Raw genomic sequence first — 27,925 nt, 5'->3', positions numbered from 1 at the left:
CTCCCACCCCGCGCGGGCCCCGCGGAGGCCCGGCCTGCTGGGTGCTGGGGGTGCCCCGGGAAGGGACAGGGCGCCCGCCTGGAACTCACGGCCAGAGAGAGGGAAGAGGCAGGAAGAGGCACGCGGGAGTGGCGCGGGGTGCGGCGTGCAGTGCCCGCGGTTATTGAGCGCCTGCTGTATGCCGGGATCTGGCGTGCCGGGGCGGTCATGGGGCCCCGGGGAAGGTGGGCCCGGGGGAGGCAGGGGCTGGGGAGGCACCGGGCGGGCAGCCAATCCTCTGTCCTTGGGGGAGGAGGCTATCTGCAGGGGTCTGGGCGCGTGGTCCCCGACAACTTTCAGAGCGCGCGGTGCGCCGTGCGCGGGGCCAGTCCGCGCCCCCCGGATCCTTTCTCCCAAATTCCTCCCCCCACCGCCGTCCGCAGCCGCCGCGCTGAAGGGCAGCCGAGCGCCCCGCCGCCTCCCCCTGCCCCCAGGCCCGGCTCGCAGGTGAGCAAGCAGGCCCGCGGGGTCCCGGGAGGGCCTGCCCCAGCGCCCGCGGACGTGGCGGCCCGGCCCGGCCCGGCCTCCTGCTCGGCGCCGCTGCCCGGGCTGCGCCCTCGCCCGGCGGGGCGGTGGGGGAGGCGGCGTGGGGCCCGGACCGGAGCGGAGCGCGCTCCCGGCGGACGCGGCGGCGGCGCCCGGAGCGAGGGGCCGGGATGGGCAGTCATCAGTCTTCCCAGGTGTGTGCGCGGTCCCTGCGCTCGGACCCCCGTGCCCCTCTAGGGCCGTCACGGCCGGGGACAGCGGGGGACGCCCCCGGGAGCCCGCCGCCGCGCGCCGCGCCCCCCGCCCCGCGCAGGAAGTGCGGTGCCGCCCGCCGGCGCCCGCAGGGTTAACGGGCGCGGGTGGGGCCGGGCCGGCGCCCAGGGGGGCCCGGCCGAGCGGGGCTGGGCAGGGAGGGTCTGGGGCGCGCGGGCGGCTCTGCGCAAGCCCGGCAGGGAGCCCCGCCGGCGGGCCGGGCGCGCGGGGGTTAATCCCTCGGGCCCGGGAGGGGCGAGCCAGGCCCGGAGCCCCGGAATCCCGCGGCGGCGGGGTCTCCGCCCCAGGAGTCCGCGGTCGCAAATGCCGTCCCCCTCGGATCGCGTGAGTGTCGGGTCCTGCGGTCCCGGAGGCTCCCGATTCCCGGATTCGAACATCCTCCGACCGGGAGGTTTCTGCGATTCCGGGCTCGGCGTCCTCCGGGAGGGAGCGCGGGGCCGGAAGGGTTAACGGGCGGGGCGGCGGCCGCGGGAGAGTTAACGGGGCCGGGCCGGGCCCCCCTTCCTCGGGCGAGCCCGGGATCGCCCCGGCCCGGCGCCTCCAACCCCCGCCGCCCCCCGGGGGGCGTAACTCGGGGCCGGGGCGCGCGGTGGCCGGGCGGGCTCACCTGTTACTCGGCCGCGGCCCCGCGCGGCCCCGGAGTGTCGGGCGGGCGGCCGGGGCGCAGGAGCCGGGGCGCAGGAGCCCGGGGGGCAGGAGCCGGAGCGCAGGAGCCCGGGGAGAGCGGCGCAGGAGCCCGGGGGCAGGAGCCGGGGCGCAGGAGCCAGGGGGGCAGGAGCCGGGGGCAGGAGCCGGAGCGCGCGGGCCGGGCCGGCCGCCCACCGAAGCGCGGTGCCCCCCGTCGCCCGCCGTGCCCGCCCCTCCCGGCCGCGCGGAGCGCACGCCTCCTGCCTGCTGACCCTCTCCTTTGGTTTCTCGCAGGCCTCTGCCGCAGACATGGAGAAACTCAGGTGAGTGCGGCGGCTCCCGGGCCGGGGCGGGGGGCGCGGGGCGGAGGGCGCGGGGGGTGCGGGTGCGCGCGCCGCGAGACAATGGGGAGCCCCGCGCGGGGGCTCCTCGGCCCGGGCCGGGGCTGCGGCCCCCCCGTGCCCCCCGCGACCCTCCGGGCTTCCGCGCCCCTGCTCGCGCCGGGTCCCCGCGCCCCCCCCCCCCGCCCCCAGCTGACAGTTGCCTGGATCCGAGCTTTTAAGTTTCCGCCTGGTGGGGGCGGGGCGGGGGATGGCGTCCTCGCGGTGGCCAGCCGAGGCGGCGCGTCCTGGAGCCATTTTGGGGGAATCCCGCGAGTCTGGGGAGTGTCCCCTGCGGCCTCCCTCCCGGCGCTAAACTTCCAGCCCCCGTGGACTCCCCCGGGCTTCCCGGGAGGCGGCCGGGGCTCAGCCGATGGGAATATGCACGGCTTCCCCCTCGACGTCCCGCCCCTGACCCCACTCCGGGCAGCCCCCGGGTGTCTTCCTTCCGGAGTCTGAGCCAGGTCGTGTGGGCAGCAGGCCCGGCTCCAGGCTTCAGCACCCGCCGAGGGCCAGGGGGTCCCCTGACCCCTCCTCCCCGGCCTGGTGCGGGTCGGCCGCTCACATCCCCTGAGGCTGGGAGCCAGCAGAGCCCAGGCTCCTTCTGGGACATGCCCCACTGGCTCGGGGACAGAGCCCCGGGGCCCTCCCAGCAGGCCCGGACCCTCTGGGCGGTGGCTCCGTGCAGAAGGCCCAGGTGGGAGCCTGGGACAGGTGGGCTCGCAGAGGCGGCTCACTGGATGCTCAGAGCAGGGCCATCTCCTGGCCACTGAGCTGGAGTGCAGCCCTGCCTTGTGGGTCCCACCGGGCAAGGACAGTTGTCCTGGGCTCGGGGGAGGGGGCCAGTCTCAGATCAGAGGAGCTCAGATCCAAAATCCGATGCTCAGTCAGGCCCGCCTTGTCACGATCAAGGTCCAGGTGGGGCCAGGGAGGCCCCAGGAGCCACAGCCCTGGCTGTGGCCACGCAGACGAGCGTAGGCCTCTGACCTCAGGCCCGGGCCCTCCTCAGGACCCCATGTTGGCTGTCATCTCACCAGTATCCCCACCTGGGATGGGTCCCATGAAGAAGGGGACACTACTTAACTCAGCTGGAGCTTGCAGGAAAAGGTAGCATCCAGAGGGCACCCCAAGACCAGCTTGGGGGGGGTCTGTCGGTGGTTCTCTTTCTCTTTGTCTAGCTCTCCATGCCCAGCCAAGGCTCTTGAGCACCCACCCCTGTGTGCTGGGCAGTGGGGACACAGAGGACACAGGTGGGCAGGTGAGCCAGGTGGACAGGTGAGCCACCTGGGCAGGTCCACTGCCTGAGATGCTAAGGGGACCAGGCGTGGTTTTGCCAAATGGGCTGAGGGCTTCCCTGCGTCGAGTCCCAAAGGCTGGCGGCAGTAGCCAGGGCCTAGGCTTCTGGGCTGCTTTGGGCCACTTGGGCTTTCAGCTGAGGCAACATTTTGAAACTGGTGGGAATGGGGGTCCCATGGGGCCAGGACGTAGCATAGCATCCCAGAACTGGGGAGGGTCCCCTGGTGTCTTCTTCTCACCTCATTAGTGTTCTCAGAGCTGCCTCAGGGGTCTTTCCAGACCCTTCCTTCCCAGCCAGTGCGGGGGCTGCCCCTGTAGGGTTCCATCCTACAAATTTAGTGCCAGGGGTCTAGGACCAAGAGGCCCAGAGGAATGGTGGGGAAGTTGGTCAGCTGGGGTAGGTCATGGTGCTTGGGGTCCCACAGATCCAGTCTCTGGCCTCAGTTTCCTCATCTGTGAAGCAGATGTCCCAGTCACCTCCACTTTGCAGGGCTGTTTGGGAGGATGATGTGCCTCACCTGAGACCTGGTCCGTAGCAGGGGCCCAGGTGGGGGTTTGCTGTGGGGCATCTGAACCACACTGTGGTGGGTTCCCCAGGCAGGAGCAGATGCATTTGTGATCCAACTGGAGGGGTTTGGGGGTGTCCAGAGGAATAACCCTGTGCCCGGGCCCTGCCTCCTGCCACTGGAATGCAGTTTCTGTATATTGCAGGCCGGGCTGGGGATCTGAACTGATCCCCGCAGGGCAGGCCCTTTGCCCCACAAGGTACTTGCCATCCCACCCGCACTGTGGTGTCTGGAACCAAGCCTGGCCCGTGTGATGACTGAGCAAATGACCACATCACCTGGACCCCACCCCCCCGCCTTTGTGGCTCCCTTTGCAGCGGGTATACACTGGGCCCCCCTTGTCCTGGCCCCTCAGCCGACTCCCTCTGCTCACCACCCACCCCATACTGAAGTCCCCCTTCCCAGTCCCAAATAAGCTGTCGAGCCTTTCTGCCTTTGCCTGTGCCCCTGCCGTGCCCCTGCCTAGAACGCCCTTCCACCTGCCTTCTTGTCCACGCGACAGACTCTTTGTTCTCCCAGACACCTTTTCTCCGTGGCTTTTGTACTCTCTTGCCCCTTGCACCCCCGAGTGGAACCGTTCCCCTTCTGGTTGCCAACACCTGCCTCGGGCGCGGAGACCCAGTAAGACCCAGGCGAACCCCCAGAGCAGGCAGGGACGCGGGCCCATCAGTAGATCCTCCCAGGGATCCCAGGCCGGGGACTCTGGGTTGGGATTTCAGGGAGGGCTTCCTGGAAGTGGAGGGGGGGGCTGGAGGGCTCACGCCCCGAGCCTGAGCCACCCAGTGGCCCCACAAGTTCTTGCTTGAACCAAGGCTTGAAGAATGAATAGGAGTTTGCAAGGAGGACAGGCTGGAGAGACTTTCCAAGGGGCATAAGGGCTGAGGAGGCCTGAGGAAGCAGGGGTGCATTCTGGGAAATGGGTGAGGGGTGGGGCATGCGGGTCCCAGGAGGGCCCCCGAGGGGAGCCCCTCCCAGCAGAGCCTGGGTGCGTCCCCAGGATTTTTGCAGCCCTGGGCCCCCGGTACTGCTCCCCGCGGCTCTGGCCACCTGTCATCTGGCGTCCCGCGTACCCCCGCCCTCGCTCAGCCGCGCCCCCCCCCCCCCCCCCCCCAGCCTGAGCAGATGTTCCTGTGACACTCGGGGGTATCGGGACGTCCAGAGTCCCGCCTCGGAGCAGCCGCTAATCCTCACATTAATCGGCTCCTCGGCTTCCCTCGCACGGGGTCCCCTCTGCCTTGGCTCCCGCTGTGGCCACTTTGTCTGCCGCAGGCCTTCGGGCAAGCCCTCTCCTCCGCGCCGGCTCCCGTCCCCTCTGTCGTGTAGGAAAGTGGGTCAGCCGCCGCAGGGACAGAGAAGGTGCCCAGGAAACCAGAGCTCTTCCCGCCATGCGGCCACCCCTCCCTCCCCCCAACTAGAATTTTTCAAAGTTGTGAACTGTGATGAGCATACACAAAAGGTAATAAATATCCGTGCGGTCGAGAGATGGAGTTCAGGAAGAGCCGGCACCCAGGGCACCCAGGGCACCCAGGGCACCCAGGTCGAGAAGACCAGGCCTGCCGCTGGCCCTCCAGGGGCGCCCCGGGACCCCCCAGTCACGGCTCCCTCCAGCTCCCCAGAGGCCTCTGCCAAGCGGATTGGGCCACCTAAGGGCACCCCTAACTGAGTCTTCTTTTGCCTGGCCTGGAACCTCACATACGTGGAAACTTCCAGCCTGTGCTTTGCAGGCCGGCCTTTTTTCATCAGAAACGTCTGTGTGCGTGTTTGGGGGGGCGGTCCACAGCTGGCGCTCTCGGGGAGCTGCACGTGTGAGTGACGTTACTGCCGCCCGTTTATTCGCTAGCTACTGGGGGAGTCGGGGCGGCTCCCTCCTGGGCCTCTGGCACGGGCTGCCGGACACCCCCGTGCAGGTGTTCTGGGGACCGCGCGCCGCCTCGCGGGGGGGTACGCCCCGGAGCAGGAGGGCCTGTGGTCGGAAGGAGGGGAGGCCACACTCCGGAGGGCGCTTCTCCCAGTCAGGCCGGGGCCCTGGGAGGCCCCGTGTCTCCCCACAGCATCCCCGCACTCGGCGTCGTCAGGGGGTGGCCGTGGTGCTATTTCTTGGGGTGGCGCTCATCGCTCGGCCCCGGATTACTGCCCATGGGGGGCTCCTCTTTCGTAAGTTCTGTACGTGTCTTCCCGCCAGGTCGTCCTCCCGGCTTGCGGGTGATCTTGGGCCAGGTCCTTGTCGCTTGCATGTGAGCGAATCAGCTCCCAGCGGCTGCTTGCTTCCCACCCTTTAAATGGTCCTCCGATGAACACAAGTTCTTACTTTTCTTGTTTTTTTTTAGGATGTTATTTATTTATTCATGAGAGACACAGAGAGAGAGGCAGAGACACAGGCAGAGGGAGAAGCAGGCTCCATGCTGGGAGCCCGATGTGGGACTCGATCCTGGGACTCCGGGATCATGCCCCGAGCCTGAGCCACCCAGCGGCCCCACAAGTTCTTGCTTTTAATTCTGTTGAATGTGTCAGGCGTTTACTTTCTGCAAAGCTTTTTTGCACAGGGACACCCCGATGCTCGGGCCTGCACTCTTTGATCCGCTCACAGGACCCATCCTTGCTGTGGTTCTGCCCATGCCAGATGCTGTTCTCCAGGCTGGAGACACTGGGACAAGCCCAGCCTGACATCCTGGAGACAGAGACAGACGTCAGGTCGTGTCAGAAACATCAAGTCCCACTGGCCTCCCCTCCCAGGACTCTCCCTGCACTGGCTCCCTCTGGCCATCTGACCTCCTTGCTGATCCTCAAACACATTGGACAGGCTCCTGCCCCGGGGCCTTTGCTGAGGCTGCTCCTTTCTACCTGGAATGTTCTTCCCCAGATAGCACGTGCCTCCTGCCTTCTCTCTTTTCACATCTTTTTCCAACGTCACGGCGGTGGGGGTCTCCTGACCACTGTTTCCATTTATAATATTAACCCCCCACTGTGCCTCTTCTCTGCTTTGATTTCATCCGCCGCCCTGATCTGCCCCTGACTAGTGTTTTGTTTTATTTCTTTATCTTATTTATTATCTGTCTCCCCCACTGCGAACCCTTGTCCAGAACTAGCACATAGTAGGTGCTCAGTAAATGCGTTTGACTGAGACTGTACTGGGGCAGACAGTGAGGAAGGAGGGGTGGGACGGCCTCTCCCCACTGCTCACAGTGCCGGGGAGGGGGGCTTCTCCCCTCTGCGCCCCAGGAAGAGGAGTGTTGGGAGCACTAGTGCCCCCCACCCTACTCCCTGGCCCTCTGGGACTACTGTTGTGTTTTTTGTTTGTTTTTTTTAATCACCCCCTGAGAGGCCTTCAGAGCTGCGAGGGCCTCTGGTGGAGGGACTTGGCCTCAACAGTTGGGGGGGGGGGTGTCTTGCTGAGAGAGGAGCAGGAGCAGGGCAGGGGGACCAGCGACAGGAGCTGGTCGACAGGTGGGACCGTGGCTCTGGAGCCAGGGCTCGTCCTCACCTGGCGGCTGAGCCCCACCTTCCCGGTGTTCCCCTCCCTGAGGGATCACCACACTGGAGGGCCCCAGGGCGACCGAGGGCCCTGGGGAGACCGGCCAGAGGCAAGAAGGGGATGTGTGCGGATCTCAGGGGCCAGGAGAGCCACAGCCCCCTGAGCATCCTGGCAGCGCCCAGTTGGAGGGGTCCCATCTGGGTCTGGACCAGATGGTGCAGCCCGCTCACCTGTGGGTGCCCACTACACCTGTCCCGAGGGACAAGCAGGCTCCCGGCACCCCCTCCAGCGTCCCCCCTCCTCAGGGCCCTGCCAGCACCCTTCCTGAAGCCCAGAACCAGAGGCGAGCCGCTGACAGCTCCAGATCCCCACTGACCCCCCAGAAGCCCCAAACTTCTGTGTGGCATCCAGGTGACCGTTAGCCCCCCCGTACCCTCCCCCACTGGTCACTCCGAGGTGGCCTGTCCTGCCTCCCTCCACACCCCCCTCAGGGACCCCCTTCTCTCACCTAGGAGTCTCCACTGCCTTGGCCCCCTGGGTTGTCACTGTTGATTTAATTTGTTCATCGATCGCGCACTTGACAAATATTTATTGAGCACCCACTGTTTGCTGGAGGCTGCCGTGGCCACGAGGATACAGCCGTGACAACAAAATCCCTCTAGTTAGGAGAGATGGAAAACTTTGTAAAATAAATATCACAGTGACCAGAACTATGGAGACCAAAAATGCCCCCCAAACGGGTGGGTGGGGGTTTTGGCAGCAGGGCCTGGGAGCCCCGCGCCCCCCCCCCCAAGGTGATACCTGAGTGCAGGGCTGAGCAGGTGAAGGGTCACCATGCCCATGTGCAGGGGGGCCGGGGGAAGAGCCCCAGGCAGAGGGAGCAGCAGGTCAAGGTGCAGAGGAGGGAGCTGACCCCCAGCAGAGTGAGGAGGGGGCTGGGGAGGCTCGGGGGGCAGATGGAGGCTCGGGGTGAGCGGGGGACCATGGCGTGGTCGGGTTTGTGTGCAGCAAGGGTGCAGAGCTGGGAGGCAGGGACCTGGAGAGTCGTGACAGCCGCTCTGACCGGGCAGTGGCCCTGGACGTGGGCGGAGGACCCTGGAGTATTTGGGAGGAGCGCGGACAGGGTCTCCTGATGGGTTGGGTGTGGAGTGCGAGGCAAGGTCGGGCACCCAGGACAACTCCTGGGTGTTGGGCCTGAGCAAAGGGTAGAGCCGCTGTCACCCGAGATGGGAGAGCTGCAGGGGGAGGGCAGGTTTGGGGACGCACAGGCCGCCATCTCACCCCTGGCCTGGGGTGGCCCTGCTGCACACCTGCTCTGGGCAGGCCCATCCTGGAGGGCATCGCCATTCCCTGGGCAGGACGGGTACGCAGTAGGTGCTCCGAGGGATGAAGGACCGGCTGGCATCATGGTCTTGAACCTGCCAACTCAAGGAGAGGTTTCCTGGGGACTGTCCACCTGCTGAGATCCATCTGATGTGTCCAGGATTGCTGTTGGGGTTTCTGGTCCCTTCCCTCCAGACCGCCTTCTCTCCACCTCTTGTCTCCTCTACCTTACTGAGCAGGCACAGAGCAGGGACCTCCTTAAGTGGGGCCCCCAAGGCTCTCTGTCCCACTTGTAAACCTGACCCTAGAGGAGGAAGTCTTATGGGCTAATTCTTACTATGGTGTGAGTGACTACCTCGTTTTGAGCTCTCCCTTTGGGATTCAAGGCACTGCAAAGAGACCCTCTACAGAGACTGTTCCCTCTTCTCTTGCCCTGCCCTTCAAAGTCTCCTGTCCTCACAGCACCTCTGAGTCCCTACTCCTCTGCAAAGCCTCCCTGATGAAGTATGTGGTTAGGAAGGTAGATTCACCTGGGTTTGAATCCCAGCTCTGTCACTTACTGGCTGTGTGGCCTCGGGCGAGCTTCTGAACCACATCTGATTCTCAGTTCTGCATCTGTAAAGTGGGCACAGGAACAGTAGCGGCTACATTAGAAGGTTGTTTCGAGGGTGACGCTGTTCCCATGGACCTCGGCACGTGCTTCACGCTCTGGCTGTTAACTGCCGGCCCCTCTGACGGTAGCTTCTCTCCCGTCCCTACGCTCGGCCGAGGCGGTGGGGCAGGGGGGACGGTCGGGAGCTCGCACTGGGGCAGCGGCGGGGCGTCCGTCTTGACGGAGTCGCCGCTCCCTGCGATGGCGAAGACGAGATGGGCGTCGGGTGACGGCAGCAGGACGTGGGGCCCGGTGTCCCGGGGTCCTCGGCCCCCCTTCCCACGCCCCTCGTGGCTGACAGGGGCAGGCGTTGTGCCTCTGTGTGCGCCGTCCTGGCGGGAGGGGGTGAGGGCCAGGGCTGGGGGACCTGCGGTGACGTTTGGAGGGGTCGCCCTGGCGAGAGGAGGCCATCCTGGTGGCCACCACTAGGCCGCTGGCCCTGACACAGGCCTCGCCCCCGGCCACGGCTCCTTTGTGTGCTGAGGGGCAGCGCCCGGCGCCCGGGGAGGTGAGGGTCCGGTGAGGACACGCGGGTGGCACACAGTGGGCCTCACCGGGGGACTGAGGACTGCCCGTGATCTCGGGGAGAAGTTTCTAGGAGGCCACAGTGGTCACAAGTGGGCTTTGATTACACATGGGAACCCGGAGCCCAGAAAGGCGGCTCCTTCCCGCCCAGGGCTAACGGGTTTGCCCCCTGGGGCCTGCTCCTGTGGGCCTGGAGAGGAGCAGGGGTGCGGAGGGGAGGTGCAGCCGCAGGGCGGCCCGCCACGGGCCCAGCGCAGTGGGGCGTCGAGGCAGCGCAGCCTTGGGGCGGCTGCCCACACCCCCCGTGGCGTGGGGTCATTGATAAACCCCCCACAGCTCTGATAACCTTCCCGAGCCCCAGAATTCTAGAAGCCGAGCCCTCCGCCCACCCACTTACTGTGCCCGGCTGTCTGCAGCGGGAGCGGCCGCGGGGTGGACTTAACGAGGCCTGCGTGGGGTCCTCGCGGGGCAGTCAGGACCCGATCCCAGGGTGCCCACCCGAGGCGCCGGCTCACTGTCTCTGGGGCCGGCGGCCGGTGCTGGGGGATTAACAGGGCGCCCCTCGTGGCCTATGGGGTTAGATCAGCTCCGCGGCCCTTCCATCCAGCTGTCAGGCTGACTCCGGGTAGGGGGGGTTGTGGCCTGGGGCAGGGGAGGGGCCTGGGCCCAGGTGTGCGCAGCCCGCCTTCCAGGCCCCCCTAGAGCCCAGGCCAGCTGAGCCCAGTGTGGGGGAACGGGGCACTGGGCAGGGGTGTATGGGGGGCTTCTTACCGCGTGGATTCCCACCCCTCCGGAGGCGGCCTGCTTAGGGCTCCCCTTGCTGGCTCCCTGCCCAGGGACAGCCCCAAGCCCAAGCCCACCGCCGGTCCCCCCACTCTGCTGCCCTGAGGACCACACACTGGGCCTGCTCTCAGAGCCTTCTGCCTCCGGATCCCCGCATCCCGGCCAGCACCTAGTCCACCCTTCCCCCGGGCCTGGGCTCAGGTCAGCCCATCCTCGGGCCACAGCGTGCCCCTGCCAGGCCAGGACGTCCTCACCTCCGGACCTCTGAGAAGAGGTGCTAGTGGGAGGAGGAGGGCTCCGCTGTGCCCGTGGCTGCTGAGGAAGCAGGTCACTGAGCTCTGAGAAGGGACAGGCCAGAGTCAGGTGCATGCTGGTCCTGGTACACCTGGGAGTGAGGACAGACAGGCCTGAGCCAGGTGCATACCGGTCTTGGCACACCTGGGAGTGAGAACAGATAGGCCTGAGCCAGGTGCACACCGGTCTTGGCACACCTGGGAGTGAGGACGGACAGGCCCGAGCCAGGTGCACAGCGGTCCTGGCTCACCTGGGAGTGAGGACAGAGAGTGTTCCCATGGAGCAGAGAATGTGACAGTACCCAGAGGGTCAAGAGAAGGTTGTTCTCAGTGCGGGAGACGTAACTCTCCCTCTGCCCAGGAGAGAATGATCTGGAAGAGAGGGAGCGATGGGTGGCTCAGGAGCGAGGCGAGAGGAGCTGCGCCAGGCCTGGAGTGGGCGGAGGGCTGCCTGGCGGGTTGTGTGTAGTAACAGGCGGGCGTGCCGGGTGTCGGGGCAGATGCTGGTAGGTGGGTACACCTGCTGCTGACATCTGTGGAAGTTCCCTTGGGGCGGCTTCGTTTCCGCAGGGGAGAAGGAAGCGAGGTCATCAGCTGGGAGTGGGGCTGGGGGCGGAGGTGATAGGATTCCGGGTCACTCGATCAGTTGAGCAGAGAGTGAGGCCCGTCGCGCAGCTCTGTGATTTCCTGCTGTCCACGGGGAGGGGGCCGACCTCGAAGGGAGAGATGGGGAGAGGATGTGGCAAGTGGTGCACGGGGACAAGGTAGGTGGGGGGTGGATGGAGGGGTGTCCTGGCGGCAAGCTGGGGAGAGAACCGGGTGTCAGAAGTGGGATCACTGAATGGAGCTGGCCTCGGTGAAGGCAAGTGGGGCGTCCCTGTGGGTGTGGGAGCTGGGCCGGGTCCTCCCCTCTGCCCTGGGAGCGCAAGCCCTCCACAGCATCCCCCCCACTCCGTCATGGCTGCAGCAAGGGCTAGTCACGCATGTCCATGTGCCAGCCATGTGCTGGGGACCCGTGCTCTGTGCCCCTGACGGTCCCCTCTGCCAGCCGGCCTCCGGAGGCCAACACAGCATCTGTCCAGAGGCTTCTGTGGCCGGAAGGGGTCGACAGCTGTACACTGGGCATCGGGAAGCCTGGGTTTGGCTGGACTCAGAGGTGACACCTCAGGTCACGCGGCCACTCAGGGCCGAGGTCTTTCTCTGTAACCCAGGTCTGTTGGGACCAGCATGGACAGCAGTGACCTGCGGAGAGGGGGTACTGAGGGGACTCGGGGCTGGCGGCCAGCTCTGCCCCCACCAGAGCCCTGCTGTTTATCTCTGTTCCTCTTTGGGGGCAGAGTCCTCAGGCCCACCCGATGGGCCTTTCTTGAAAGGGCAGCTGGGAGCTCAGGGCCACTGTGCCGTCCTGAAGCCATGGGCACCTCTAGCACATGGCCACCAGGCTGTGCTACCCTGAGGAGGAGGAGCAGACGCAGCTCCTGCTCCCACACGGCACCCCCTGCATTGTAAGACCAGGAAGCCAAGAGGGCTTCTGACCCAGCGGGACGTCTAGGGGGGCTTCCTGGAGGAGGGGACTAGAGTGAACCAAAGAGCCGGGAAGGGATGAGCTGAGCAGGAGGGGGCGAGCTCCCCCTCCTTGCAGCTGCTCTGTCCACTTGCCCAGGCCTGCCCAGCCCCCGAGGGCTCACTAGGCCTCGGGGTGGGGGGCAGGAGCAAGGCTGCAGCCACCCGATGATGAGGTGAGGCGGGTCAAGCAGGAGGGAGCAGCGGGACAGCCACAGCACCGGGGCCATGGGGAGGGCAGGAGCCACCGTCCCACGGTGACCTCAGTCCCGGGGCCAGGAGAGAGCAGGACCCGGCAGGCGTTGGGTTCGAGGAGTCCCTCCACCTCCTAGCTGGAGCTGGCGACCCCTCCGGGCTGTGGGCCCCGGGTCAGCGCCGTGACAGCCCCCTGCCCCGTGCACACGCACTGGCACACACGTGCCTGCACGCTTGCGCACCACCTTCCCGTCGCCGTCGAGGGCGAGAGGGACAGAGAGAAGGGTGTTCTGTGCCAGGCAGGAGAGTGGTGGCCGCTGGACACGGACACAGGCTGCGCACATGACGGTCTCGGAGGCGGGAGGGGGACACCGAGGTCCTGAGGGGACTGTCTGTGGCTCCTGCCGTGGAGGGTCCGCGCGGGCCCCCCTGAGGGTTTCACACAGCCGTGCCCGGGGCTGGGGGCACCAAGGATGGCAGGAGACTATGGGAGGCTGGTCCACGGAGTCGCGGCCGGGTCCCCGGGATGAGGAGCCCGGGGGTGGGGGCAGGGCCAGGTGCCTGGAGAGAGCCGGGGAGATTGGCCCTGGCCAGGGGGCAGCAGGGACCAAGGCCCTGGGGTGGGGGAAGCCTGATGGCCAGGGGGAGCGAGGGAACCCCCACACCGGCAGGGGCAGGGCCATGGTGGTCCCGGGGACCAGGGGCTCCGGACGGACAGACGTGGGGGCATTTTGAGCGGGTGCTGTGGCTGGCCTTCCCCGTGCGCCCGGCTGCCGGGTGGGGAGGGATGGGGACGCGGGGGGCGCCCTGGCCCGGGACGCTCGGGGAGCCCACTCAGCCCCTGTAAGGCCGGGCCCTGCGCACAGCGGCTGGTCCCCCCCCCCGGGGGCCAGCTGGGGTGTTGGGGTCCCCGCCGCCGCCAGGCCCCGGGTGCGGAGGAGTTAACCCAGGGCAGGAGGGAGGGAGTGCGATCCTGGCAGAGGGGACACGGGGACAAAGTCACCAAGACAAGAAGCTGCCTGCAGCATGTGAGCAATGACAAGCAGTTTGGCGCTGCTGGAGCATGACTGTTGGGTGGGGCCTGAGCGCTCCCAGCCCAGGGGACGGCTGTCCTGGGGGGCAGGGGCGCGGGGACACAGGGGCCCTGGGACTCCTTCCACCAAGGCGCCCCGCCTTGTCGCCGCCGCACACACTCCCGCCCACCCCGCCGGGGCGTACCCGACCCAGTGACCCTGTCCACACTGCGCAGCAGGGAAGGCTTCCCTCCTAGCACCCCAGGGCTCCCAGAGCCCACGTGCCTCCCTCCCCGTGCCCAGCACGGCACGCGGTGCCACGGACATCAGGGGGACAGAGGGCACGCGGCCCCGGGTGGCCCTGAGTGACGTAGGAAGGGCACCAGGAGGCAGCCAAGGTCTGATGAGGAGAGGTTTGGAGACGGAGGGAAATTTCAGCCAGGAGGAACCAAGAAAGGCTTCCTGGAGGAGGTGGCATTTGAACAGAGCCTCGCAAGAAAAAAGAGGTTCTGGGGACTCAGAGAAGGAGGCGAGGATGTTCCCAGAAAAGGGGACAGCACGGACAGCTGCCTGGGGGGCCGGTGTGAGTGCGGCCGCACTTGGGGGACGAGATAGGGATGCAGAGGCCGTGGTCCTTTCCCGCAGGGAGCGGGGAGGGGGGCCTGGTGTGCGGGGCTCAGGTGTGGCTGCAGGCCCCCCTTGGCCCCCGGCTAGGTCACGGCAGCCCCAGGTGGCCACACAGGTGCCATCCGCACCTGCCTGAAGGGGGAGATGGGCGGGAGAAGCGCCCCTTCACCTCCACGCCCTCGGGCCCCCAGGTCCTGGCGGCTGGCCTGGCGGGGCTCCAGCCTAGTCCCTGGGGGGGCGCTCAGACATCCCCTGTCACCCTGCCCCCCCCCCAGCTGCCCCACTAGGGCCCCGGTGCCTCCCAGGCCCATGTCCAGACACACGGGGCACCGCGTCCCCGAGGGGAGCCCGGGATCACCAAGGCCCCGGGGCTCAGGGCACATGGGCTGGGCCAGCCGTCCGTCCATCTGTCTGCCCAGCAGCCGCCAGGCCCTTCTGCCAGCAAGGGCGGGAAGGCAGCCTTGAGTGCCCAGCTAGGGGTGACACTGCATGGTCATCCCCGGGGCCGAGGCCCTGCTGACAGCCGGCGGCCGGCCAGCGGAGCCGAGGGAGAGGCCGTGAGTCCGTCCTCCGCTGTCTCCCCGCTCCAGCACCTCGGCAGGCCCATGGGCGGGGGCGGCCCTCCCTGCCCCCTGCCCCCCCTTTCCATGGGGTCCCGGGGGGGGGGGGGGCGGCGGCCCCAGGAGGGGCCAGCACATCTGGATCTCATCCCATCCTCATCCCAGACTAGCTGTGTGATCTTGGGACGGTCGCTTAGCCTCTCCGGACTCTCGTTCTCTCATCTCTGGGACGGGGGCACCCCCAGCCTCAGGCTGGGAATGAGAATTTGTGTCAGGACAGGAGCGGGTCGTCGGCAGAAAATGCCCTGCGTGTGACCTCAGGCGCCAGCCCTGCCCCTTCCCTGGGCCCCAGCCTCCCCCTCCTCTTCTGGAAACGCGCCTGCCAGGAGCCCCAGCCCCCCTCCGTGGGGGGGCCCTCTGGAGTGAGGACTGGCTGAGGGCCGGGGTGGGGACCCCACAGGCCTGGGGTTTGGAGCCCGGCCCGTCCTGCCCCTGCTCCGCTCACTCGGCAGCGTGGGGGTCGTTGGCCGAGGGTGGTCGCTGGGACGACCCGTCCACCCGGAGGCCCAGCCAGTGCCCTGCCCACCGCGCCCGGACTCGGGGACCCAGGGCCAAGGGCAGCCCATCTCACAGATGGGAAAACGGGGGCTCGCGGGAGTGGTGACCGCGTACAGCGCGGAGCCCGGGCCACAGCCCCCCCGCTCCCAGCTCGGCCGGCAAGTCAGCCCGTAAGGTCATTTTCTGGGGGGTTGTGTGTGCAAAGCTTGATCCTTAATACGTTCCCCCCCTGTTTTTTCATCACTATAGGCAATAGGACAAATCTAGGAAAGTACAGAAGAAAAATTTCAAATTACCCAGAACCCGCCACCCACCACGACAGCATTTCTTTCGCTGCCTTGCTTTTTGTGGCCGTCCGTCCACAGACATTTTTGAGTGGGATTACACGGCTCCATCAGAGGCCGCGTCTCTGAGCGTTGTTTGGAAGCCCATTGCGGGGGCTGCATCCTCTCATCAGGCTTTGGCTCTGGGGCCGGCGAGGCCAGCGGGGCGTCCTGGACACACTGCGGGGGGTGGGGGGACGTTTCCTGGTGTCCGCAGCAGGGTGGCACCAAAGAAGGGCAGGGCACACCTGGGTCCCCTCCCGCATCCATTCAGCCGATTCTGCTCCCCTCCGGCCCACCCACAGCCCGGCCACAGACACAAGGGGCCCCACTGTGAGAAGGGGTCCCCGGGAGGGTGAAGTGGGCCCTGCCCGGGACCCCTAGCCTTTGCCAGGTCCCTCAGCCCCCAGGACCCCCTCCCCTATCTAGACGCATGAGCCCTTCACAGCCTCCCAGCACAGGTGGGGCCTGACATCACTGTCCCTCCACGCCCTGTGCCCCCTAGGGGTCTCCGGCCACGGGGTCCTGCTGTGGGGACCCTACCCCCGTGACTCTTCTCTGAGGCTGAGACCTGCCTGCAGAGCCCCTGCCGCTGGTGGGACGCAGTGCCACCGCCAGGCTCCAGCCAGGGCTGGCAGGTGCACAGGCCGGGGTCCCCCCTCTGGTTCCTGCACCCGCACCCGCACCCTGACACCTTGCTGATGACCCGGGGATCCGCTGCCCAGTGTGGGGGCGGGCTCCACACCTCTCTGTGTCCGTGCCCACAGCGGCCCTGCGCGGCCCGCGCCCCCGTGCTGAGCAGCTCTGTCCTCTTCGCCCACAGGCTGCGCAGCCCCTGGGTGCCCTCGTGCCTCGGGCAGCCCCGCATCCTGCAGGGCCGACTGGCCAGGTCCTCGCCCTCGCTCTGGGACAGGTAACACACCTGGTGTCTCCCCACTTCCTTGGTGTCTCTGCGTCTGTCCCCAGACATCCCTCCCGTGTGTGCGTCCACTCACTCGAGCCAGATGGGGAAGGGTGTTGGGCCACCAGCACATCCCTGCCGCACCTCCTCGTGCCATCCGTCTCAGAGGCAAGGCTCTCAAGCCCCCACGGCCCGCACCCCCGGCCCTAGCCACAGGCTCCATCCTCGGGCTCCCGCGCCCGCCCCGGAGTGTCCAGGAGGGGCTCCTGGTGGAAGGCCGGAGGGGATCGCACCCGGGAGGGGCCCGCACTCATGAGCTCATCGTTCTCCGTGAGGCGGGAAAGCACTTCTGGGGGCTTCCAGGGGCCAGGGAGGAACCGGGAAACACCCCGTCACCCACACATGCCCCGCCAGGTTAGGTGCACGTCCTCATTTAGTTCACCGAGACACAGGTCAAAGTGAAGGTGACTTCAGCGGGCGACGGTCTGAGAAGGGCGCCCTGAGCTCGCACCCTGACCCCTCCGCGGAGGGCGCGGCACGGCTGGTCTGGGCACCGAGGGCTTCCGCACCCTCCCCGTGCATCTGTCGAGGGGCTGTTTGCAGAGGCCAGGGCCTCCCCAGCACACTCCACACTCGTCGCTCCGACGGGGGAAGCCGAGGCCCCGGCCCCGAGCCGCCCCCTGGGATTCCCGTAGCCTGGAAGGCCCATGGCCACGTGGTACTTGCCCCTGGCATCGTCTCTCAGTGGTTCTGATGAGCCCCCAGCGCGGGCTCCCGTGTGGGTGCGCATGTCCCTGTTTCACGGACGGGGACACTGAGGCGGAGGCCAGGCAGGGCTCAGGTCGACGCCCTGGGGGGTGAGAGTGCTGGCAGGGATGGGGGTACCACCCAGGTGAACGCAGACCCCACGATGCCCAGCCCGGGACCCTCCTGGACCAAGTTGGGGAGGGGACAGGTCCAGAGCTTCTGAGTGGCTGATCTCTGGGACTTGGTGACCGGCTGTGAGGGGACAAGGGGCAAGGAGGCCCCATGGCCTCCCGGAGTCTGACTGGGGACGGAGGGTAGCTGTCCCTTGTTGGGGGTGGGGGAGGCAGAGGCCAGGGAGGGGTTAGCCTTGGAGGCACGGAGTGTGAGTGCCGTGGGCCATGGGCGGAGGGGCCGGCGGGTGGCTGGACGTGGGGGGAGTGGACTGGAGATGCAAGCAGGTGGGGTGGGGGGCCCCATGTGTGGCTGGGGGGGGCGGAAATTCAACCCGAGATGTGCGGGGAGGGAGGGGCCGTGCAAACAGCGCCCTGATGGGCCTGGGCAAGGCCGAGGGGTGTGCAGGCAGGGATGGGGGGCTGTGGTGGGCTCCGGCCGCCGGCCTGGGCATCCGCTGTGACGGAGGGCTGCGGGGGCGGGAGCCAGGGGCCAGGGTGCTGTGGGTGCCTCTGGTAGGTCCGGAAGGCCCCAGCTCGCCACAGCGGTTGCCAGGGCAGCGGGAGGCCTTGACCAGGTGCCCACCTCCCAGCCCTGCCGTGCGCTTGTCCCACCACAGAACCTGTTCCGTGTTCGCGTGGGTCTCCCTCCAGACTGAAGGCTCGACCGGGTGGGGGCCGCGCTGGCCCTGCTGGCTGCTGCAGGGCGGGGGGCAGGAAAGGCGGTCTGGCCTGGGGGGACGTGTGGCCGGTCACATCAGGAGTGGGCGGTCTGCATGGTGGCGGGGTGCACGCTGTGGTTGCAGGTGGCTGGTCATGGTCTGGGAGGGAAGGTCACTGGCTCTGGGTGGCCACGCGAGTGGATGGGTGATGCTCTCACCTCTTCCCGAGGGTGCAGACCCCACCTGTGCCTTGTGACCGAGGGCTGTGGGTGGACCTGCAGCCCCCACGGGGGAGAAAGGCTGGGGGCCGAGGACCATCTGGGTGGGTCTGTAGCTGCAGGATGGGGCAGTCAGGCATGCTGCCTGGAGGAGGCGGCCAGACCTGCGTGGGCAGCCGTGGGCACAGCTGCAGGGCTCTCCTGGATGAACGCTCTGCATCCTCCCTGGAGACTGACCCTGGGGGAACCTGCCCCCCCCTCCTGTAAGGTTCTCAAAATGTAGGCAACTTTTTAATTTTTATTTATTTAAAAAGATGTAGGCCTGGGCAGGAATCCAGGAATGTTTCATTGAGATCTGCTGGGTGTGCGCCCGTGGGAACGCGAGTGGCTTCCACACCGGGCCGGAGACTGCAGGAGACTGCCTGCCCCGGTCCCCTCACTCCGGTGTGGGCCTCGGAGGTGCTGAGAACACGGGCTCCTGCCCAGGGTCCCACGCCACACCTGGGCAGACTCCCAGCCCTGCCTGTCGCCAGGTTTTCAGCGTGACACCCTGGGACTCCCCTCCCACTCCCATGCGACAGTCTGGGGCGGGCACTGTACTCCCTCCTCCCTGGTCACAGCAAACTCACCAGAAATTACCATTCCAAAGGGCATTGGCCGCAGACCGTCCCCTGGGGGCGTCCACGTGTTCCGGCAAAAGGTGGGCTCACTTGCCCCCCCGGGGGGGACCGGGGCACCTCTCTGGGCAGAATTTTATTCCGAGTCTGGGCTTTGTGTCCACAGGGCAAGGTCGGGGCAGTCCCCTCTTTCCAGGGGGAAGCCAAGGCCGGAACGGATAGTGGGCAGCCTGGCGACCCAGGGCGGCCCCGCAGCAAGGCTGTGTCCCGCCCGCAGAGGCCCCGTCACCCCGGACGCCAGGCTGTCACTGCAGCCCAGGGGCTGGTGGGGGGAGTGCGCTGAACAGAGCTGGAATGTTGGCCCCACGCGAGCCTGGCACCCCGCAGACGCGCCCGGTGCCGGGCACCCACCCGCACAGCCCCGGCCTGCGGGGACCCAGCCTGCTGGCCCCACGGTCAGGGGTGAGGCCTTGGGCCAGCAGCCGGGCGCGGCGCCTGGAGGGGCAACCGTGTGTTCGGGAGGGCGGCCCCCTGCCCTGGTGCCCGTGGCCCCCACAGGGGCTGTGGCCCGCCCGGGAGTTCCCGGCCACCGCGCTTGCCCCTCCTGCCTCCCGCCGCCGCGGGCCATTTCCTGGGGCCGGGCCCGCGGTCTGTGGGGAGACGGAGCCTCCAGAGCTGGGGCTGAGGCCCTGGAAGGCTTCCTGGGGGAGGCGGGACGTGAGCAGGCCGGGGCTGTGCACCCTCCCGAGCTGTGCGCAGCGGGGCCCCTGCGCCCGGGGCGCACGGGCACAGCCGACTGTGGGAGGGGAGGCCTGGCGGGCCGAGCGGCCCCGCCCCGCGGCTGCTGGACCCCGGCTCCCCCGCCGGGCCCCCCACCCGCCAGCGGCGCCCTCCGGAGGCCCCGAGGCCCGAGGCCAGGTGCCTTAAGCCGTCCCCACCCCGCCAGGGCCTGCGCAGGGGTTTACAGGAGGCGGCGCGGGCGCGGGCGGAGGCGGGGGCGGGGGTGGGGGGCGCGCGTGCGGGCCGGCGTCGGGGCGCACCCAGGGCGCGGCTGGCCCCCTCGGGCTCGCCTCCCCGCGCTCAGCGCCGCGGCCCGGGCCGCCGCCGCGTGTCGTTGCAGCGCGCTGCAGGAGCAGAAGGGCGAGCTGCGCAAGCGGCTGTCCTACACCACGCACAAGCTCGAGAAGCTCGAGACCGAGTTCGACTCCACGCGCCACTACCTGGAGATCGAGCTGCGGCGCGCGCAGGAGGAGCTCGAGAAGGTCACCGAGAAGCTGCGCAGGTAGGGGCGGGCCGGGCGGGGCCTGCCTCCAGGGGGCCCTGCCTCCTCGGGGAGGCGGGGTCCGGCCGGTGGGACGAGCTCCTCTTGCAGGGCCAAGAGCGGCCGAGTCAGAACTTGACCCTGCGCCTGGCTGCTGCCAGGACAGGCTCTTCCCAGGCACCCCTCTATCCTCTGTTCGTTCCTCTCCTCTGGTCTTGGGGGGACAGCAGCGGGACACACATGCGGCCATCTCCAGACCCCTCCGGGCCCCCCGGGGCCCCAGCCGCCGACCCCTGAGCCTGACAGGAAAAGCCACACCTTAGCCCTGTAGAGGAACCAGTGTGTAGGGTCCGTCCCCTTGAGCAGCGTGGCAGCAAGTGGAGTGGTGGGCAAGGTGTGCCGGACCCGACTACTCACTCCCTTACGAACCAAACTTTCCTAAGATCGTTCGGGGTATTTAAGATATTGTCCTAAAACGTGCTGCACACTTTCCAGCCTTGAGGAAGACAGCAACTGAATGCAAAGTTTGCCGTTGGCTCGGTTTATTTTAAACATTTATAGTGCGCGGGCTGGTGCTGGCCCCAGAAGGGATTTGCCAGGAGGGCTGTTTGTCTGCCCCTCACCGGGACCTCCCCCATCTAGTTGCGTGGGAACCAGGCTTAGGCCATGCAGTCAGACCTCGGTGAAGGTGTCGCCTCTGCCACTCTCTGCTTTAAGCACCTTGAGGCTGTTTCCCCAGTACCAGTGGGCACACAGGGACACAGGTTGTCAAGAGGATGGACACTGTCCCAAATCCCCTTCCACCATCACAGTACATGGCAGTAGTAGAAATATGGCACCCGACGCCCACCCAACACCTGCTTCCACCTTCCTCCTCCTTCTAGGGTTGCAGGGTGGGGGTGGGGGAGCGTGTTTTACCCACCATGTGTCCCCAGCACTCGGCCTAGGGCCCACTGCGTGGCCAGTTCTAAGTCTCTGCCCTGCTAACCTGCTGTTGAATATAAACCCCTTAGCCAGGCTTGCAAGAACCGTGTTTAAATGTGAGTAAGCTGGCTTTGAGCAAGGACCGGACAGAGCCGCTTGTGAGTACAGGCCTTCCCTTTTCATCTCCAGGGGGTCCTCGACCCTGGCCCACGAAAGGCCTCTACAAGTTAGCTTCTTGCTGCAAGCAGAGGAGCAAGTAGACCAGGGTGGCACCAGTGGGTGGGCTGGGGGCAGGGGCGGGGGGCTGTGTCCAGCCGAGCCCTGCTCGGTGGGCTCTGTGGCCGTGGGGGCCACGGCGGGGTCAAGCCTGGCCCAGCAGCGACCCCGTTGTTCCAGGATTCAGAGCAACTACATGGCGCTGCAGAGGATCAACCAGGAGCTGGAAGACAAGCTGTACCGCATGGTGAGGGCCGACCCTGCCCCAGCACCCCCAGCCCGGAACCCCGGTGGTGAGCCACCAGCTGGGCTGTCATCTCTTGCCTGTGCACTGTGCAGGAGCTGGTGACAGGCTTGGCTTCCCGGCCTATGCACCCCACCAGGGGCTGGGCCAGTTCCCCCCACTCCTGCTGCGAACGGGTGGGTGTCAGGACCGGGAAGTCCGAGGGCTCCGAGCTGCCCCGTGAGCCTCCAGGGCATGGTGTAATCACCTGACCTGGAGGTGCGAGGGTGCTGTGGGACGGAGGACCTGGGCTGGGGACCCAGATCTGGTGGGACAGAGGCCTGAGTTCAGGCCCTGGGTGAGCCGGAAGGATGTCTGAGCCCAGCTGTGCCTCTCACGGGGCCCCCCCGGCTTTGCGTGAAGAATGGGGGAGACGGTGCTGCCCTGACCCCGGCGCGGGCAGAGACCCTCCGGGCGACCCTCACACCATCTGCACGTGGCTTCAGCCGTGCCGCCTGTTTTTTAAGTCCATCAGGCTGTCGAGACCTCAGTTTGGACAGGAGGGATGGTGGCGGTGGCGCCGGCCTCCTGGTCTCGAATGGCTGGCGTCAGGGAGGGGCCGATACGAGGTCCCCCCTCGTCCTCGTTTGGTTACGGGCTCGCTTTGTTTCTGAAAATCACCAACGGGTGTCGAGCACCTGCTGCCAGAGCTGAGACAGGCGACCCTGGGCTTTCTGAGCTCAGCTGGAGGCTGCAAGAGGACAGGCTTAAGGAAGAGACGGGGGGCAGGGGCGGGCGGTGCGGAGCGCGCACTCCGGGGGCAGGGGCAGGCCGTCGCCCCCGCCAACGCGGGGGGCGCGGGTGAGCAACAGGCCCAGGGAGGCAGTGACCCGCCCAAGGCCGTCTGGCTCGTCGGTGCTGGAGCACAGGTGGATTTGAACCTGTGGTCAGTGCCCTTACTCCCACCTTCCTTGGTCTCGCGAAACCTCATCACTACAAGAGGGCACCCGGGGGCCTGTGGGGCCGACCCCCTGCGGCTCCTGCCCACACCCCACACCCCCGCCCCAGGGCCAGCACTATGAAGAAGAGAAGCGAGCGCTGAGCCACGAGATCGTTGCCCTCAACAGCCACCTGCTGGAGGCCAAGGTGACCATCGACAAGCTGTCGGAGGACAATGTGAGTGTTGCACCTGTGACCCGGGGGGCCTCCAGGCCTCGGGGGCTGGCGCGGGCAAGGTGGGAGGACGGGGCCGCCTCACCGGAGATACGCTGCCGAGGGCACCTGGGAAGACTGTGCTGGAAAGAAAACGGCTCGAGCATGCTCACTCGGGACTCCTGCCCCCGCCGGCCCCGGTGGGGCTCAGGGCCGCGTGGCTGACGGGCCCAGCCGCGCGCCACGCTCCCGACGGCTGACCGCACGTTCACTCACGGTGGCTGCTTCTTGCCAGGCCCTCCTGGGCTGTGAGAACATGGTGTGAATGACACGGGCGAAAACCCCTGCCCACGTGGAGCGGACGCCTGAGCGGGGAAGCAGTAAACACGGTGGATGGGCAGGCCGCGCCACGTGCTAGAGGTGCTTCACGCGCCTGGGAGGGACACGCAGCAGACAGTGCTGGGGAGTCGTTCGGGTCCTTCTGGAAGAGGCCAGAGAGCTGGCCCCGGGCGCCCGGGGGGAAGAGCCTTCCTGTGGGCGGAAGGCACCGGAGTGGCAGAGGAGGGTCTGCAAGACCAGCAGAGGGGCCAGGGGGGCCCCGGGGGCAGCGAGCAGCCCAGGGTCTGAGGCCAGAAAGAGAACGGGAGGCCATGCTGTGCAGGCTGCTCTAGGAATCTGGCTTTTGTTTTATTTTATTTTTTTTAAAGATTTTATTTATTCATGAGAGACACACAGAGAGAGAGAGAGGCAGAGACACAGGCAGAGGGAGAAGCAGGCTCCCTGCAGGAAGCCTGATGTGGGACTCGATCCTGGGACCCTGGGATCATGCCCTGGGCCCAAGGCAGATGCCCAACGGCTGAGCCACCCGGCGTCCCAGGAACCTGGGTTTTATTGTGAGTGAAGTACGGAGCCACCAAAGGTTCCTGAACAGAGGAGTAACGTGACTGGACCTAACAGTTTTCTGGGCTCACCGAGAACAGACTGCAGGGACAAGCCGCAGCGGGAGGCTCCAGGAGGTGGCGGTGGCTGCGATCCAGGCTAGGACAGTGGCTCGGCCAGGATGCCGCCTGTGGAGTGGGGAGCAGGGCTCAGGTTCTGGTTCTGTGTCGAAGGTGGAACCCAGGGCATTAGCCGCGATTGTGGATGTGGGGTGTGGGGGAAGAGAAGGGCCCCGCCCAACTGCAGGGTTCAGAGCCCGGAGGGGAGAAGCCCGAGATGGCAGGCCATCAGGGGGAGAGCGGGGCTGGAGTTTAGGGCAGAGATCAGATGGGGAGGCCCCAGCACAGGCCGCACAGGGCGCAGGGAGCCTGAGTGACCCGGGACGCGCTGGCAGACCTGGGCCGGCCAGGCAGTGCTCACAGCCCTCTGACGCCGGGGGCAGCCGGCCTGGGGCCTCAGGGGGGCCAGTTCTCGGCTCTCAGCCAACCGTGCCCTTCCCGGGGCCTCAGGAGACACCGAGGAGGCTGGGGACCCAGTGTCTCTCCACTTTGCAGCCCAAGTTGGGGGCACCAGCCTCAGCACAGCTGGCGGAGGTGGGGGAGCCTCCAGGAGCAGGGTAGGGGTCAGAGGTGCCCCTGCCTCCCACAGCCTGCCTGAGCTGCAGGACGCCCAATCCTGGTTGAGCTCTTGGGGGCCCCGCAGTGCACCCCAGCGCCCTCCCTGCCGAGGATCCCGGGTGGGGGCGGGAGTGCAAGGCCCAACCACAGGCACATGCAACAGAAATTTTCCAAAGATGAAACCAAATGCCCTCAAGTCCTACTGTTTGCATCTGTTTTCAGCTCAGGAGCTGAGCCAGTCCCTGCCCGGACCTTGGGTCACACAGGCCACCTGCCCCACCTCGCCCTGGCCCTCACCCCGCCCTGCAGCCACCCCCATAAGCAGACCACACTTGAGCAGCGGGGATGCGTGGAACAAGTCTGAGACTCGGGGAGGCAGGGGCTGTGGGCACGTTCCCTGTCACCTGTTGTGCCGACACGCTTCCCTGCGTGGTCTCCGTGCCTGGGGCTTCTGGGGGTTCGGGGGCCCCCGGAGGCCCTCCTTCCACCGCTGCCCCCACCTCCCCATGCACCAGCAGCTCCAGGTCAGCACGGAGGCCCCCGTTCTGCAGGCGAGGGCGTGAGGCCCTGCCAGCTGCACAGCTGCCCCCCCACCCGGTCTGTGTTGGCCACTGGGCCTCGGGTGTCAGGGACCGTGGCAAGGACCGTGGCAAGGGGCGAGCCTGCCAAACGCCTTCTCTTGTCTTCCAGGAGCTCTACAGGAAGGACTGCAATCTAGCGGCGCAGCTCCTTCAGTGCAGCCAGACCTACGGCAGGGTCCATAAGGTGTCTGAGGTAACGCGAGCACCCCCAGCCGGGCCAGCCTCGCCCCCAGGCCTGCCTGGACTCCTTGCCCACAGGCCCTCCCAAGGGAAGGTGCTGGAGAGCCCGAGTCACGGCCCTCCTCCCTCCTGCAAGTACCCCGCCCTTTCTGACTACGGAGCAGGGGCCACCCCCCCACGCACACCTCCTCACCCAGCGGCGACAGCCTGCGGGTCCCCGTGCTTTCCTCTGGGGGCTGCTCCAGGCCCCCTACCCGCTGAGCACTGACGGGGCAGAGGGGCCCGGGTGAGCCTCACAGAAACCCTGTGGTTCGGTTGGGCACAATGGCTGCACCCATTTCAGAGATCAGGGCTCCCTGATGCCAAAGCCACAGTGGCCTGTGGACCCCCACCCCTGCCGGCTGCCCCCACCCAGGCCTGGGGGTTCCATGTCTCCTCTCCCCTGGGCCTGGGCCATGCCTGCAACACTCAAAATAGATCAAACAGCAGCGGGACATCCCACGAGGCACCAGGCGCTCGTGCCGTCAATCTGTGTTGCATCTGAGTCTGTCTTGTTCAGGAGCACCCAGGCCTCGTGACCCGGCAGGGGTGCCACCGACAGACCTTGGGGCTGGGAGAGCAAGTAAGCCCCTGGGTGGGAGGAAACGAGGGGCCTGCAGCCCCAAGAGGGGCCAGGTCAGCCCCTGGTGCCACCCTCGGGGCTCTTCAGAGCCCAGCTGTGGGGGGCCGGGGAGATGGGGGTGACTGGGGGCCCTCGGGGAATCTCAGGAGCTTGTGACACACGGTTCCAGGAGCCGGCTCTAGGGGTGCCATTCGAGAGGCCCTGGGCGGTCCCCCTCCTCCGTCTGCACACGTGTCGGCCACGGTCACAGCCGCAGGTGCCGGGCTGACACTACCCTGTCCCCGCCCTCCCCTCCTCACTCCTGCCCCATTGCAGCTGCCCTCTGACTTCCAGGAGCGCGTGAGCCTGCACATGGAGAAGCACGGCTGCAGCCTGCCCTCCCCGCTCTGCCACCCGGCCTATGCCGACAGCGTCCCCACCTGCGTCATCGCCAAGGTGCTGGAGAAGCCCGACCCCAGCAGCCTGTCCTCGCGCCTGTCGGACGCCTCGGCCCGCGACCTGGCCTTTCGGGAGGGGGTGGAGAAGCAGGGCCCGCGGCCCCCCTACAAGGGCGACATCTACTGCAGCGACACGGCCCTCTACTGCCCCGAGGAGCGGCGGCGCTCCCGGCGGCCCAGCGTGGACGCGCCCGTGAGCGACGTGGGCTTCCTGCGGGCCCAGAACTCCACCGACAGCGCGGCCGAGGACGAGGAGGAGGCCGAGGCCGAGGCGGCCGCCTTCCCCGCGGGCTTCCGGCACGAGGCCTTCCCGGGCTACGCGGCCTCCCTGCCCACGTCCAGCTCCTACTCGAGCTTCAGCGCCACGTCGGAGGAGAAGGAGCACGCCCAGGCCAGCACGCTCACCGCCTCGCAGCAGGCCATCTACCTGAACAGCCGCGACGAGCTCTTCGACCGCAAGCCGCCCGCCGCCGCCGCCGCCGCCGCCTACGAGGGCAGCCCGCGCTTCGCCAAGGCCGCGGCCGGCGTGGCGGCCCCGCTCGAGGCCGAGGTGGCGCCGGGCTTCGCGCGGACCGTGTCCCCGTACCCGGCCGAGCCCTTCCGCTTCCCCGCGTCCCCGGGCCCGCGGCAGGCCCTGATGCCCCCAAACCTGTGGAGCCTGCGGGCCAAGCCGGGGTCGGCCCGGCTCCCCGGGGAGGACGCGCGGGGCCAGTGGCGGCCGCTGAGCGTGGAGGACGTGGGCGCCTACTCGTACCCGGCCCCCGCCGCGGGCCGCGCGTCGCCCTGCAGCTTCTCGGAACGCTACTACGGCAGCGGCGGCGGCAGCCCCAGCAAGAAGGCCGAGGGCCGCGCCAGCCCCCTCTACGCCAGCTACAAGGCCGACAGCTTCTCCGAGGGGGACGACCTCTCGCAGGGCCACCTGGCCGAGCCTCGCTTCCTCCGCGCCGGCGGCGACCTGAGCCTGAGCCCCGGCCGCGCGGCCGACCCGCTGCCCGGCTACGCGCCCAGCCCGGGGGACGCCGAGAGGCTCGGGGTGCAGCTGTGCGGGCCGGGCGGCAGGCCCGAGCCCGAGCACAGCCCCCACAGCTCCAGGGACTCCCTGGAGCCCAGCTCCATGGAGGCGTCCCCGGAGATGCACCCCGCCGCCCGCCTCAGCCCCCAGCCGGCCTTCCCGCGGACTGGTGGCTCGGGGCTCAGCCGCAAGGACAGCCTCACGAAGGCCCAGCTCTACGGAACCTTGCTCAACTGAACAGGCCGCGGCCACGGGGCCCCCCCCCCGCCCCCCCCCCGCCCCGCGACCCGAGAGGAGGCCCCCCACGCCGTCTCGTCCACCCCAGCCCCCCCACGGTGGAACGTTTTTCACACCCGACATCCTTCCCCACCTGAGATGAGCATTCCCCCCTTTTATAAAGTGAAACTATTTTTATAGAGAAAAAGGGTCTTTCTTAACGCACTTGGCCTCCAGCTCCCTGGATGGCAGCCTTGGCGTTTTCAACACAAAGCTCCTTTATTTTTCGGGGGAGGACGAGTGGGGCCTGTCCCTGGGAGGGGAAGGACGGCGTCCCGTGGAGACACCCCAGTGAGCCGGTGACAAGGGAACCCGAAGCTCTGTCCACGAAGAGGGGAACTAGAACGGGTGGAGGGATGTGACGTTTTTAAACTGTTCTCGCCGTGTGACCGACACACCACCCCAGCTCTCCCGTGGTCCGTCGTCCCGAGTGGGGCCGGTGCTCGTCCCCCAGTGTCCCGCTCCCCGGCACCACCTCGCTCTACCTCACACGTAATGAGGCCCTCTGACTCCCGGTTTCTGTGGCTTGCTTTCCCGTCGTCCGCGATGCATGCCCTGTCCCAGGTAGTACTGTACTTCCGTTCATTAATAAAAGACATCGGTGGAAAGGACTTGG

At 67.4% G+C, this 27,925-nt stretch overlaps 1 protein-coding gene and 1 non-coding gene across 12 annotated transcripts; one reads left to right on the top strand and one right to left on the bottom strand.

Annotated features, from left to right (window-relative positions):
• BEGAIN (brain enriched guanylate kinase associated) lies at positions 1 to 27,920 on the top strand. 11 transcript variants are annotated; one of them, XM_038545735.1, is made up of 8 exons: positions 1 to 224; positions 1,720 to 1,748; positions 16,378 to 16,467; positions 19,990 to 20,151; positions 21,451 to 21,517; positions 22,562 to 22,669; positions 24,892 to 24,975; positions 25,900 to 27,920. In XM_038545735.1, the coding sequence occupies exons 2-8, from the start codon at positions 1,735 to 1,737 to the stop codon at positions 27,268 to 27,270; spliced, it is 1,896 nt and encodes a 631-aa protein (XP_038401663.1). In that variant the 5' UTR covers positions 1 to 224; positions 1,720 to 1,734; the 3' UTR covers positions 27,271 to 27,920. The 11 variants fall into 11 exon arrangements, with proteins under 11 accessions (XP_038401663.1, XP_038401667.1, XP_038401664.1 ...); XM_038545734.1 differs by lacking the exon at positions 1 to 224 and adding an exon at positions 660 to 719 and having other exon boundaries at positions 25,918 to 27,920; XM_038545730.1 differs by lacking the exon at positions 1 to 224 and adding an exon at positions 660 to 719.
• Positions 6,018 to 8,540, bottom strand: LOC119872928. Its single transcript, XR_005363787.1, has 3 exons — positions 8,450 to 8,540; positions 7,648 to 7,797; positions 6,018 to 6,335 (listed from the first exon to the last, which is right to left on the bottom strand). It is a non-coding gene; the product is annotated as a formin-like protein 3 (transcript).
• Positions 27,921 to 27,925: the final 5 nt, after the last annotated feature.

Source organism: Canis lupus, chromosome 8 (assembly GCF_011100685.1).
Source record: "Canis lupus familiaris isolate Mischka breed German Shepherd chromosome 8, alternate assembly UU_Cfam_GSD_1.0, whole genome shotgun sequence".
NCBI lineage: Eukaryota > Metazoa > Chordata > Mammalia > Carnivora > Canidae > Canis > Canis lupus.
The sequence above is the reverse complement of the archived record's forward strand: the minus strand, read 5'-3'. Positions and strand labels throughout refer to the sequence as shown.